This window comes from Mustela putorius, unplaced genomic scaffold, assembly GCF_011764305.1.
Source record: "Mustela putorius furo isolate JIRA1106 unplaced genomic scaffold, ASM1176430v1.1 tig00003972_pilon_pilon_pilon, whole genome shotgun sequence".
Lineage (NCBI taxonomy): Eukaryota > Metazoa > Chordata > Mammalia > Carnivora > Mustelidae > Mustela > Mustela putorius.
The window spans coordinates 9233346-9247564 of NW_025422115.1; the positions used below are offsets into that span (position 1 = coordinate 9233346).

At 44.0% G+C, this 14219-nt stretch overlaps 1 protein-coding gene across 1 annotated transcript in view; it reads right to left on the reverse strand.

Moving 5' to 3' along the window:
* The window catches only part of OTUD7A (OTU deubiquitinase 7A), a 359579-nt gene that overhangs the window by 146818 nt on the left and 198542 nt on the right, over positions 1–14219 (reverse strand). Inside the window, exons 3-4 of the mRNA XM_045070581.1 lie at positions 10027–10122; positions 7791–7945 (exon numbers count right to left, since the gene is read on the reverse strand). Of these exons, the coding sequence (XP_044926516.1) occupies positions 7791–7941 (151 nt within the window). The 5' untranslated portion in view covers positions 7942–7945; positions 10027–10122. The remainder of the gene's footprint in view (positions 1–7790; positions 7946–10026; positions 10123–14219) is intronic.

Consider the following 14219-nt stretch of genomic DNA (forward strand, 5'->3'; position numbering starts at 1 on the left):
AGTTTTTGTGGTCTATTAAAGTAATATTTTACTTAAAAAGTTAATTAGCTGTATCAGAAAATGGGTGACTAAAATATTCATTTGGTGATTAGTTAAAACTCTTTTGTATACATACAGCAACACAAAAAGCTGTTAGGACAGTAGGCATGAAGATAAATGACAGAAGTTTTTGCAGAAAGAACCTAGCTGAGTGACACATTTGGGTTCAAATGTTGGTTCTGCTACGTTTTGGATGTATAACTTCAGGGAAATTTCTTAGCTTCAGCTTTCTTGCCTATAAAATGGGAAATCTAAACGCTTTTCCAATTCACTGTGTGGATTAAATGAGACATCACATTTAAAGAACCTAGCGTCTGGCATATAGCAGTCCAACATAAATACTAACTACTATTGTCAATGTTATTGTCTTTGATTCTAGGAACTTCCAATTTAAATGAGAAAACAAGTATGCGATTAATTATAAAATAAGACAAAATCAAATATATGTGACAACAGAAGTCTGCGAAGCTTTGAGGAATGGCAAAGAATGACCAATTAATTCCAATTCTTGCTGGAAACTTCTTTCTCCAGATAGCTACGTCGTTACTCTCTCATGCCTCAAATCTTTGCTCAGACCCCGTTTTTATTAATAAGTCTTCCTCTGACAACCCTAATTAAAAACTACATCCACATGTACCCCCAGACCCCTCCTTTTGATATAGTTTTCTCCATAGCACTAACCATGAAAATACTATATAATTGATTAATGCTATTTATTGTCTGTGTCCATGAGGATGATGATTTTCATCTGGTTGCTTATTGCTATACAGCCAGCAGCCAGATCATCCCACTGAAAGACTGGCATGTACTGGGTGGCATGTACTGGGTGTTAGAGGGACACTGAAGGGGCACCCAGGTGGCTCAGTCGTTCAGCGTCTGCATTCAGCTCAGGTCATGATCCCGGGATCAAGCCCCGCATCCGACTCCCTGCTCAGCCTGGTTCTCCCTCAGGGAACCAGGGAAGCCTGGTTCTCCCTCTTCCACTCCTGCTGCTTGAGTTCCCTCTCCCTCTCTTTCTTTCTCTCTCTCTGTCAAATAAATAAATAAAATCTTTTTAAATAATAGAGGGATACTGAGCAAAACCCACCACGGTCTCTGCTGTCGTGGTGCTCACACACCAACCTGGAAGAAGAGTAGAACCTCCGAGTGAGACAGAGTGTGTGTAGAGGGAGGAGGCAATGCATGAACTGAGCCTGATCTGAAGCACAGGGCTGGATGGTGAGTCTGGGGGGAAGGACGGTGCAGAAATGCACCAGAGATGAGGGGAAGGGACAGAACAGAGCACAGGCTGAAAGGAACAGAGTGCTATGCTGAGGAGTTTATTCTACATGTAACAGGGGCTATCAAAACAGGATTTGGGGAGACAGAATCATTCAAACCAACGTTATTTCAGAAAGACCACTTTGCCAACGTGGAATAGGCAGATGTGAAGGGATGAGACAGCCAGGTAAGAATGCACCCCCTCACTGGAGGCAAATCACCGTGCATTATTTTCTGTCCTTGTGTTGTCCCTACCCTGTCTTTTTTTGCCAGGTGTTTGTTTGTTTATTTGTTTGTTTGTTTTTGGTCAGGTTCTTTATCAACCCATGTTATTTTTTTCTTCTCATTCTCTGTCCTCTGCTCTGTTGTGATTCCCATCACTATATATGTGTTTTAAACTTTTCATTTTGAAATGAGTAATTAAAACCACTCATGACGAAGTTTAAAAAGCAGGCAGAGAGGGTCCAGGGACATTTTCACCCAGCTTCTGCCATCACTGTGTGATTTTGCACTTAGCAAGATCACCAGGAGAAGATTTCATCTTTGACACACTGGCTTTGGAAAAAATTTTGACCCAAATAATTCTCACAACTGAAAGAACCACAGTTTGTTTGTAACCATAGTTTGCCCACTGGTAAAGACAGGGGACAGGACCCACCCTAGCTGAGCTGGAGCAGGGACACTGTAGTCCATCTCTCCTGCTGAAAGTAGCAGGACACCAGGACAGAATGCATTGGAGCAGTTACTGGGGGACTCAGAGGAGTACGTGAGAGCAGGCAGATGGGGGAAGAAGACCCTAATTCAAAGTATCCAGAACTGCCGGTGACTTGCTCACTTTTTCTTCCAGTCTCTTCCATGTGAACTCAGTGCAGCCCCCAAACCAGAAGTACGCATTAGCTCCAGGAAAAGCCCTCTAGCTCTGACCCCAGAAGCAAAAAAGCAGTCTCTTAACATTCAGAGGGTGTGTAGAAACCCCTCATTTGTCTTTTTTTCTTCAAAAAATTTTCTCAGCTCTCTAGTGCCCCAGACCTGAAGCAATTTTGCCGCAGCAATAAGGGATGGCGGGAAACAAAAACTGGGAGACGGGGAAAATGTTCCTCTTCAATCACGGGGTTTATGATCCCCAGAGGTAAATTCCATGACTTTTTTCTTTTTGGATTTTGATTGCTTAGTTTAGACATAAGCACAGTCAAATCAAGTGTGTACGAATGTGGGAATAAACAAAGCCTGGGGACCCAGCACTACTGAGATGACAATGAAGCAGAAATTTGGGAAAGCAACTCTTTAAAGTTGTTTATGAACTCTCAGGTTTCCCTCTGAGCTATACGTGTATAAATTTGATCCTAAACAGATTCCAGAGGCTTTGTGTAGTGAAATATGGGACAGACTACTGCCCAGGTCCCAGACTGGCCACTAGGTGGTACCCATATGAGACAGAAGCACATAGAGTTGACCTTGGACCCACAATGCACAGGAATCTCAGGGAACCTGGAACTTCTGGTCTGAACCCAATTGGGGCAAATGCCTTCTAAAACAAAAACAACATGTGCCATAAGTTTAAACAACAACTACAGTCTCAAAACATAATCTCCAAAATGTTTAGGAGTACAATCTAAATTTACTCAGCATACCCAAAAAACCCAAACACCCCCCCAACCCCAAACCAGACACTTCAATAGCAATACTGAAATGAAACTGATATTGAAATTACCTGACAAAGGCTTCAAAGCAGGTATTATAAGTATTTTACAACAGAAGAGGACACTCTTGAAAAACAGTCTCAGCAAAGCAACAGAAAAAAATAAAGAAGAATCAAGTGAAAATGTTAAAGATTTAAAAAAAAAAATCAACAACAAAATAAAAACTACCTGGATGGGTTCAGTAACAAAATAGAGCTGACAGAGGAAATAGTAAATTTATAAATGATTAATAGAAATGATCTACTTGGAACCATTGATGATAAAAGACTGAGAAAGTGAACAGAACTGTAATGATCATGGGGCATGTGGGTGGCACAGCTGGTTAAGCACAGGACTCTTGGTTTTGGCTCCGGTCGTAATCTCAGGATTGTAAGATCGAGCCCTGATTTGGGCTCTGCATTCTTTTTTTTTTTTTTTAAAGATCTTATTTATTTATTTGACAGACAGAGATTATAAGTAGGCAGAGAAGCAGGCAGAGAGAGGGGAAGGGAAGCAGGCTCCCTGCTGAGCAGAGAACCCGACATGGGACTTGATCCCAGGACCCTGAGATCATGACCTGAGTCGAAGGTGTGGCTTAACCCAGTGAGCCATCTAGGCAGCCCGGGCTCTGCATTCTGTGCAATCTGATTTTCTATCTGCCCCTCCCTCTTCTCTCTAAAGTAAATAAATCTTTTTTTTTTTTTTAAGAACTGTTGTGATCTGAGGACAATAATGAATTCTAAGACTCATATCATCTGAGTCCCAGAAGGAGAAGAGAAAAACACAGAGTAGGAAAATCTTTAAATATGACTGACAGCTTGTTTATTACTAGAAGGCAATCAATATAATCTGTTTTACAGGCAGTTTAAAGAAGGAAAAAAACCCCACTTAATCATATCAAATTGACATGGAAAATGCATTTGAAAAACTTAACACATATTCATGATAAATCTCTCAACAAAATAGGAAAGGACTCTCCTCCAACTTATAAAGAACATCTACAAAAACCTATAGCTATTCTACATAATGGTGAAAGATTGATGGGGGGGACTGCTCTCACCCTAAGATCTAGAACAAGGGAAGGATGCTCTCTTTCCCCACTACCATTCAACTTTTTACTGGATGTTCTAGCCAGAGCAATAAGTCAAGAAAAATAAATACAAGGCACACCCATTGGAAAGGAAGAAATATAACTATTTTTATTCAGAGACAACATGACTATCTATGTAGAAAATCCTCACACACACACACACACACACACACACACACACACATGCATGTGCACTCATGCATGAGAGTGTACACATACATGTATACTTTAGGACAATAATTGAGTTTAGCAAGATTGTAGGATACAAGGGCAACACACAAAAATCAATTGTATTTCTTGATACTAACAATGAACAATTAGAAACTAAAATTTTTTTAAAAAGATAGTATTTACAATAACACAAGAAAACCCTAGGATTTATATGCTAAAAACTACAAAATGCTGATGAAATAATTCAGAGATGTCCTACATAAATGGAAAGTAAGCCTACACCGATTTCATGGATTGTAAGGCAAAATATAGGATTCATTTACAGATTTAACACAATTCCAATCACAATCCCGGCAGAAAATTTTATAGAGAGACATATGTTGATCCTCAAATGTATATGGAAAGGCAAAGGAAAGAGAGTAGTTGAAACACTTGAAAAAGAAAAATAAGGTTAGAAGAATCATGCTGACTTTGACTCACCAGGAAGCTGTACTAATCAAGATGGAGAAATACTGGCAGAGGAACAGATGTATTGATCAATGGAACAGAATCAGAATCAAGAAGTAGCTTCCCACAGATACACTTAGTTGGTTTTGACAAATGTGCAAAGCAACTCAGTGGAGGAAGGATACTTTCAACAAATGGTGTTGAAACAATTTGGTTCCCATATGGATACAAATGAATTCTGCCCCAGATGTTCTACAAAAATCCACTCAAAATGAGTCAGAGATCTAAGGTATAAAACTTTAAAGAGACCACCTCGGAGAATATCTTCACGACTTAGGGTCATGCAAAGACTCTTAAACATGTCACCCGAAACATGATCCATACAAGAAAAAAATGATGAATTAGACTTTATCAAGATCAAAATCTTCTGCTCTGCAAAGGGCACCTGCAGGAGGATAAGAAGTGAGGACAGAGACCAGAGGAGAATATTTGCAGATCCCATCTCTAATAAGTGATTTATTCTCAGAATAAATAAAAGAACTCTCAAAACTCTACTACAAGAAATCAAACAACTCCATTTAGAAATAGGCAAAAGAACTGAGTGAACATTTCACCAAAGAGAAGATACGGATGGAGAATAATAACAAAACATTTAACATCATCATTCAGTGGGGAGATGAAAACCAAAGTGGTGGAGAAATATCATTCCACACCTAGGAGAATGGAGAAAATAATAAAAAAAGGAAAGAAACACCAAGTGCTGATGGGGATGTGGAGCAGCTGGGACTCTCTTATGCTGCTGGTGGAAATGCAAAATGGTTCAGCACTCTGGAAAACAGTTTGGCAGTTTCCAATAAAGTGAAATGTACAGTTACCGTATAAACCAGCGAATCCCATTCTTGCATGTGCACTGTGGAAAAATTTAAATGATGTTCACAGAAAGCCCAGTTGTCCAATACACATTTAAGAGCAGCTCTAGTCGTACCTGCCCCAAACTGGCAGCAACTGAAATGCCCTTACACATGTAACTGGAGAACCCAGCAGTCGTCCATCTCGAGGACGGGTTGCACTTAGCAATAGAAAGGAACAAACTGTTGACAGGCACAACTTGGGCGAATCTCAAAATAATGATGCTGAGTGAACAGAAGCCAGTCTCAAAAGGTTAGGTTCTGCATGACTCCATTTAGATGGCAGTCTTGAAAGAGACAGAGCGAATGTGACGGAAGACAGAAATCGGCTGCCAGCAGACGGGGTGGGAGACGGGACGACCCAACACAGCAGGAGGGCAGATGGCAGGGGTGTGGGGGACGAGGTGGTTCTGTGTCTTAGAGTGAAAGTAATAACATAAACCTATGCATCATTCTTAGAACTGTACCCCCAAAGGTCAGTTTTTTGGTAGTTTCATTAAAAAAAATAAGATTAAGGAAGAAAAGAGCTGGCAACTCTTGTTTCCTGCTTAAGGCCATCCAGACATTCAGAGCAATGTCAGCATCAGTTTCAAGGACTGAAGTGACAATCGGGGTCATCACTGACCGCTTTTGGAGCCTTTGTTACCCGCGAGTCACCCCAGCAAGCATTTGACATCAGAGCTTCCAATGTGCACAATCATCCTCGAAGGTGGGTTAGGGTTAGGCTCAATATACTGGGAAAAAAATGAGATTAAGGGAAGAAAACAGTCTGCCCTGCGTGGCAGAGCGTGTAAGTGGCTGGGTCAGGATTTGCCCTGTCTCTCTGCACAGCTGCTCACTTCAGGGAGGAAGAGCAGCGGGACTGTCAGGGAGGGGATGGGCAATCGGGGGAGGGGGTGCGAATCGCACTTTGATTTATGTACACCACAAACATTTGCTGCCCATTTTTATTCCGCACCCTGAGTTTCTTTGAAATTCTGGGAGCTTCAGGGAAAGTTAAAAATGACACTGGCTACCACCCTACTGGCATTTTCTCAGTACCCTCGAAGAGGTGGTTCTTAATTTTCTATGGGATTTCAGCAGTTACTTCCATTTTTCATGCAAACGTGTACTATCATAGGATCTCCCTGATATGAGGAAGTGGTGATGCAACATGGGGGCTTAAGTGGGTAGGAGAAGAATCAATGAAACAAGATGGGACCAGGAGGGAGACAAACCATAAGTGACTCTTAATTTCACAAAACAAACTGAAGGTTGCTGGGGGAAGGGGGTTTGGGAGAAGGGGGGTGGGGTTATGGACATCGGGGAGGGTATGTGCTTTGGTGAGTGCTGTGAAGTGTGTAAACCTGGTGATTCACAGACCTGTACCCCCGGGGGATAAAAATATATGTTTATAAAAAATAAAAAATAATTTAAAAAGTGTACTAACCCACATTGCCCCCTAAATGAATTAAGGGATAACTGTGACTTAGGATACTTAACCAAGAATTAGCTAATTCCATAAACAGCAGTTTATACATCGGAAGCCAAGAGAAATCATTCAAAAGCTCTCTCATGTTTGTTTGTTCCGAGAAGTTACGACAGGCTCTTTCCACCTCTTATCTCTACTGCACCACACACAGGCACACAAAGAGATTTTAAAAATAAACAAAGTAAATCCATTTTGGAGCCTGAGACAGAAACTGCACATTTCCCATGGAACAAATGATATCTACACTTAAGGTTTAAGGAGGAATTTGGCCTTCTTGCGTATGAATTATTACCATCTATTTACTGGCTACAATGTGGTTTTTCTTCACCAAAAACTTTGACCTGAGGTATTTTTGTCTCAGTCACGATAGAGATAAGAAACGTTCAGGTCTCCAACAAAAGTGTTCTCTTCAATGTTCTTTTAGTTCTGCTGTTCTCTATTTCCTTTAAAAAAGTAATTTCTGATAAATTTTGACTATCTTTAAACTTTACTGCAAAGCCAAGCCATTAATGCTTTCTGCACTTTGACTGTAGAGAGCTGAATAATCGAGTCCATACAAAATAAAGCCAAGATTAACAAAAATTTCATCAACTTTTTTTTTTCTTTTTATGAGCCCAGTATCACTGTCAGGTAACAAAAACCTTCTTATCTTCCCCCCCCCCCCCCACTGGTTAGAAGGTCGTTACGCCCAGGAGAATGGCAGGAGGATGACCAGGCCAGCTTACCTTCCAGCAGGTCTCTGGCCAGACCAGGTTCTGCCCCCGTGGACCGAACAAAGTCTGACAGGACTGCGTCCATATCAAGAGTCATAGGCTCATGTAGACGGGCTGCCCAACACTCAGCCGAGGTGGGGTCTTCAAGCAGGCTAGAAACCATCCATCTGCAAGAAAGGACAGAGAAGCCACAGGGCTGTAAGCAGGGATGTAGGAGGCAAAAGTGCCCGCAAGTGACCACACATGCAGAGAATGGAGAGCCGAAACCATTTCTGTCCATATTGGACAAACACCCCATTCTGCAGGGAAGACAATGAATAAAAATCAAACCCAAGTATCACCCCTCTGGGAGCTCCATGGGAGCCCAGGGGGCATTACCAGTTCCAGCACTTCTGACCTTACACTTTGTCCATTCCAATGACAGCAGACTGAAGACAGACTAGCAATTGCAGTTACTTCCATTTGCCTAAAGGATATAAACATAGTGATTCGAAGGGGCATCTGCACCCCAAAGTGTATATCAGAGATGTCTACAACAGTTAAACTGTGTAAAGAGCCCAAATGTCCCTTGACAGATGAATGGAGAAAGAAGATGTGGTGTAGAAATACAATGGAATATTGCTCAGCCATCAAAAAGGATGCAATCTTACCATTTGCAATGATGTGGATGGAACTATTATGCTAAGTGAAATAAAGCAATCACACAAAGACAAACACCATGTGATTTCACTCATATGTGGAATTTAAGAAACAAGACAGATGAATATAGGGGATGGGAGGGAAAAATAACATAAGATGAAATCAGAGAGGGAGGTAAACCATGAGAGACTCTTAACTATAGAAAACAAACTGAGGGTTTCTGGAGAGGTTGCGGGTGGGGGGCTGGGGTAACTGGGTGATGGGCATGAAGAAGGGCCTTTGATGCAATGAACAATGGGTGTTACATACAACTGATGAATCCCTGGCTCCTACCTCTGAAACTAATAATATAGAATATGTCAATTAAATTGAATTTAAATAAAAAAGATTTTAAAAGAAGACAGACTAGATTGTTTTAAAAAAATCAAACATCTTCGTACACATTGATTAATTTGAGGTTACTAGATTTCCAATATCTTTCCAAGTTAACGAAGTTAACAAAGCTCACAACACTTCCACTTCCGGCGATTGCACTGCCGACTACATCCCAATTATGGCTTTATCTGTGAGCCAACCCACTCCCTCGGCTCTCACCCCCCACTTGGCTCTCAAGAAAGAGTCCACACAATCCAGAGTCGACTGAAGTACCACACCTACGCTGTCTGTCATCTCTCCAAGGATCGTCATAGTCACAGGCACAATCTAACAAAATTCAAAAAGATGCGAGATTTCCCAGGTAGAACAAGTCCCGGTTAGAAAGATACAAGAGGCATCCTGCAGCTTGACCACAGAACGCACCTGCCAATTTTGCTGGAGGAAAGCAGCCCGCACCTGGCCTGGGAGGCTCATACCTGGGAACCAGTGCCGGGTCACTAGTGGATACTTGGTCAGGGCTGACAACATGGAAATGCCTCCCTAGATCTGCATACGCAAGGTCTGGGCAAATGATGACCCATGGGTCAAGTGGGAGCTACCATCTGTGTTTGTCCATAAAGTGGTAGTGGAAAATAGTCACATCGACTCATTCACATGTTGTCTCTGGTTGCTTTGGCACACGGCTAAGGTGAGCAGTTAAAACAGAGACCACAGGCCCACCGAAGTAAAAACATGAATGAGCTGGACCATTACGGGAGGTTTGCTGAGCCCACTGCAGATTTTATCCGGATCTGAAAGCTCACGGAAAATGTTATACCTGTATAAAGTAAGCATCTCATTAAGCATGTAATTAATTTTACTTGCTGTGGGCTTAAGTCCCATGCTACTGATGAATGCCCCCGTTCCTTCTTCCCAGGTAACCACTCGGATGCTCTGCTTGGGGGACAGGTTCTCTGACAGGTGCTCCTACTTCAGAGTCAGGCTCGCTGGCCTACTCTGACCCGCCACTCTGACGAGCTGGGACATGCGGTCTAACGTCTCAGAGCCCCTCTCTGCATTTGTAAGCCTGGCGGAAATAAGTCTGTCTAAGGTTCCAGACCATGGGGATGGGGGATCAGGCAGGGAGGTGTGCGACCTCAGAGCTGTTCACTGATTTTTATGCCATCTTGCACGTGGCTCTTCCTTGGGTGGAATTTTTGGTTGGTGTTGCTAGAAAGTAAGAAAATTACTGGACCTGATGTATATGGTACCAATTAGGAGATTGTCTTCTTCCTTCTCCCCGCAGACCAGAGCCTTGCCTGGGAGGGTTCTTCTCTTGTCACTCTTCCACCTGGGGGACAAATCAGAGAATAAGAGCACGTTATTCTTATTTGCAGGCAGAAGCTGAAGGCTTGAAGGCTCTGCTTCTTGTCACATGAGGCTGCATTTGAGGCCAACTGTTTGTGGTGTGCCGCTGCTCTCCTGAGCCCTACGGGCACCTGTGTATTGGCCCACCGTCAGCATGGGCCCACCCCCATATCTGTAGGGGTGTTTTCTGCAAGGGAGGGGGGTCCCCAGTGTTCCTTATTTTAGCAAGAATCTATCTATATTTCAATGTTCACAATACAGAGCGATTTAATTTATTTTGTATTTATTTTTTAAAAATATTTATTTTAGAGAGAGAAAGAGACAGAGAGCAAGAGCACGGGGGCGAGAGACAGAGAGAGAAGGACAGGGAATCTTGAGTAGACTCCTAGCTGAGCACGGAGCCCGATGTGAGGCTTGATCTCACCACCCTGAGATCATCACCGAGATCAAGAGTCAGACACTGAACAGTCTGAGCCACCCAGCTGCACCTACAGAGCTGTTTTTGTTTTTTGTTTTTTTGTTTTTAAAGATTTTATTTATCTACTTGACAGATAGAGAGCACAAGTAGGCAGAGAGGCAGGCAGAGAGAGAGGGGGAAGCAGGCTCCCTGCTGAGCAGAGAGCCGGATGCAGGGCTCAATCCCAGGACCCTGGGATCACGACCTAAGCTGAAGGCAGAGGCTTCAACCCATTAAGCCACTCAGGAGCCCCTACAGAACTGTTTAAAACCTTACTACAATTACCATATGAATACATTAAATCTTGCTTTTTTTCGTTGTGAAAACATACACATAATACAAAATTTACCATTTTAACCTTTTTGAAGTCTACACGTCAGTGGCATTGACATTTACGTTGTGTGCAAATGTCCCCACCATTATTTCCAGAACTATTTCATCTTCCCCAACCAAAGCTCTGTCCCCATTAAACATTCACGTTCATTTTTGTCCCCAACCCCAGAACCTGGCCACCACCATCAACTTTGTTTCTGAATCTGGCCATTCTAGGTGTGTTGTATAAGCAAATCATATGGTGTTGTTCTTTCTTGACTGGTTTGTTCTGCTCAAGCATAATGACTTCAAGGTTCATCTGTGTTGTAACAGGTATCAGAATTTCCTTCCTTTTTAAGGCTTGACTTGGGCCTTGTGTGCTGTTGTAACATAATACCATAGACCGGGCAGCTTAAACCACAGAAAATGATTTCTCACCATCTGCAGGCTGAGAAGTCCGAGATCAGGGTGTGGGCAGAACTGGTGTCTGGTAAGGGCCCACTCCTGGCTTGTAGCTTGCCGCCTGGTTGCTTGTCCTCAACATGACTGAGAGACTAGAGCTCTCTTTCTCCTTCTCATAGGGACACTGATCCCATCATGGGGGCTCTATCCACATGAAGACCTGAAGACCCCAGCTCTGACTATACCACTTTGAGGGGTAGGGCCTCAACATATGAATTCTGGGGGGACCCCCGGATGCAGTCCACAACAAGGCTGAGGAATATCCATCGAATGGAAGTACCACATTCTGTTTATCCATTCATCTGTAGCTGGGTGTCTGTGTTGTTTCCACGTTTTGGTATTGGGAGTAGCTCAGTCTAAATCACTTTTCCACTTATAGAGGTCACCATGCTGTGACCATGTCAAGCTTTCACCAGCATTAAAGTCCAGGATTGTGTCCACACCTCCTCCTCTGTACCTTGTCCTCCATGCAGAGATCAAAGAATGGGTTTAAAATACAATTTTGGGGGATCACATTCAAATATAAACATTTGCATGGCAAGAAGTTACTCTGCCTATCCCCTCAAAGACTTCTTTTTTAAACCTAATACCTCCACCGCCTCCAAGGCCTCATAGTCATGCAGTGTGGTGACAGGGAGATGGGTCATGGGACTATGGGCTCCTGGCCACTTTGACCACACTTACCCCACTTTCCCTACCACCTCTTCAAGCGTACCACTGGGCTGCTCAGCCTTCATGAACCAAGGCACGCACATGGCATGGTACTATTGATGTGAGGTTCCAGGGGGGCCTTGTCCTGGCTCCGCCATCTGGCTTATGCCTGTTCATCTTGGTCCTTGGACAGAACTCCTCTGAGTGTCTCACCCTGGGAACAGTGGTGTGTCAAGCTGTTTTTGCTGTGACTTTGCCTTCAGAGAAGCAGTACATCTGGGTCCTGGAATTAATCTCTTGGTGCCAAAGTGACCCCATCACTAGCGCCTGGATGGCCTCACCTCAGGCCCATGCTCAGTTCCCTCCCTGCACAATACAGTGCTTTGACTAGGTGAGTAAGGACCCTTTGTGTTATAACATCCCAGGGTTTGGATGTCTCAAAAAAGAGAGAGGAGCAGAGGTTTCCATTTGCTATGTGACAAGTGATGACAAATGACACTGAGAAATCCCTTCTCTGTTACTTCTACCTGCGTGTGTGTCTGCCACTTTCGGTTCGCAAGCAGCCCTTTGACCCAGACTAACTGGGGGTGGCATGTCTCCCTGATTTATGCGGCTGGTAAGGGGCACATTGGAGGAGAGCATTGTTCCCTGAGCACTTGAGAGATGGCTTTTAACAGGGTACGTGGGGTATGGTCAGTGGCCTGTTATCTTCCTGGGGCCACCTGTGTGGCTTGAGGGAGGGCTGCAGCCTTGGTGCTGGTCACAGACCACCAGGACAGTGGTGACTGTCTGAGCACGAGAGGAGTCACTACACGATCCCAAAGAGCAAATCCCTGGCAAGGCATTTTCCTGAAAACCATTTCACCGAACATTCTCTGTAGTGAATAGGTATTCTCACTACTCCTCTTCACTTGTGAGGTTACAGAGGTCTGGTGAAGGGGAGAGCTCTCTGGGGGGCACTGCTGGGATAGCCCGGGTCTCCCCATGTTGTCCTCTACCTCTAGCTTCAAGAGTGGTCTATGACCTTTCTCCACCTTCCCTTCAGGCAGCAAGGCAGGGCTGACCATGAGCTTGAGAATATAGAAGCCCTTCCCATGCCCATCTTTGTGTCCCACAGCAGTCTGGGCTGGCCTGCGCCTCTTCCAGCCCCTGGCTCTCTCCCTCCCAGGCGCTGGACTCCCTGAGGTCACCCTCCGGGGAGAGCTTCCTACACACTCCCAAGTGTGTTCTCTTGGCTGCCTCTCACTGAGAATGTTCCTCCTGTAGCTTCCATCAGAGTTCTGCCTTCCTGGAACAAGGCTGTGTGCCTCACCCCTGTCCAACCCCCAGCCATACTCTGTCCCATCGGTGTCCCCTTAATTCCTGTGACAGTGTAAGCTGTCATGCTGCCTACCCACAGACTAGAGGAGACAAAAGCCATTGTTATTAGTCTTCCTAAACTGCAGATCTCTGTGGCTCTCTGCCTCTGCGTCTCTGTACTGGGCTGTGGTGTGAGCGCAAGCACGTGTGTACATGTACACACACCAGAACGCATGTCATAGGTGGGGGGCTGGTGGAAGGGCTCATCCCCTTGGGGAATCACACGAGGCAATTCTGACGGGGGCTGTTCTATGCCACACTTTGGGCAATACTGCCAAAACTGAAATATTGCCGGAATGCACTATCCATACATTTTGTTACACATTGGAGTTTTGTTCTCTATGAAATAGGAAGGTTAATGTCAAGTTTACAAGCTCCTATAGGCTAAAATAACCAAATGAAACAAAGAACCATCTACCTTCCTAGAAAGTACTCCATGCATTTATATAAAATACTTAGTTTTGTTAAGTTAGTTTAATTAAGTATGGGCAGGAATATATGACTTTGTTCCCTCCCCACCAAGAGGCTGAGCAGGGAAGAACCCTCCTTAGCTTGGCCACATCCTAAGTGCTGACCTTGACTAGGCTGATGGCCGATCTCTCTCAGGCAAGGCAAGTTTTATGGGCGATTAAATGAATTACATGTCTGTAAAAAGTGTTCTGTAAACATTTATGGGCTGTACAGATATTTAAGTTCATCCTCTTGTTACCGGGGGGGTCAGAGCCAGGGCCTCTAAAACAGTGATTTTTGAAGCATGTTTCTCAGGCCAGCAGCAGCTTCCTCTGGGAACTTGCTAGCAATGCCCATTCCCAGGCCCCGCCCCAGACCTGCTGAATCAG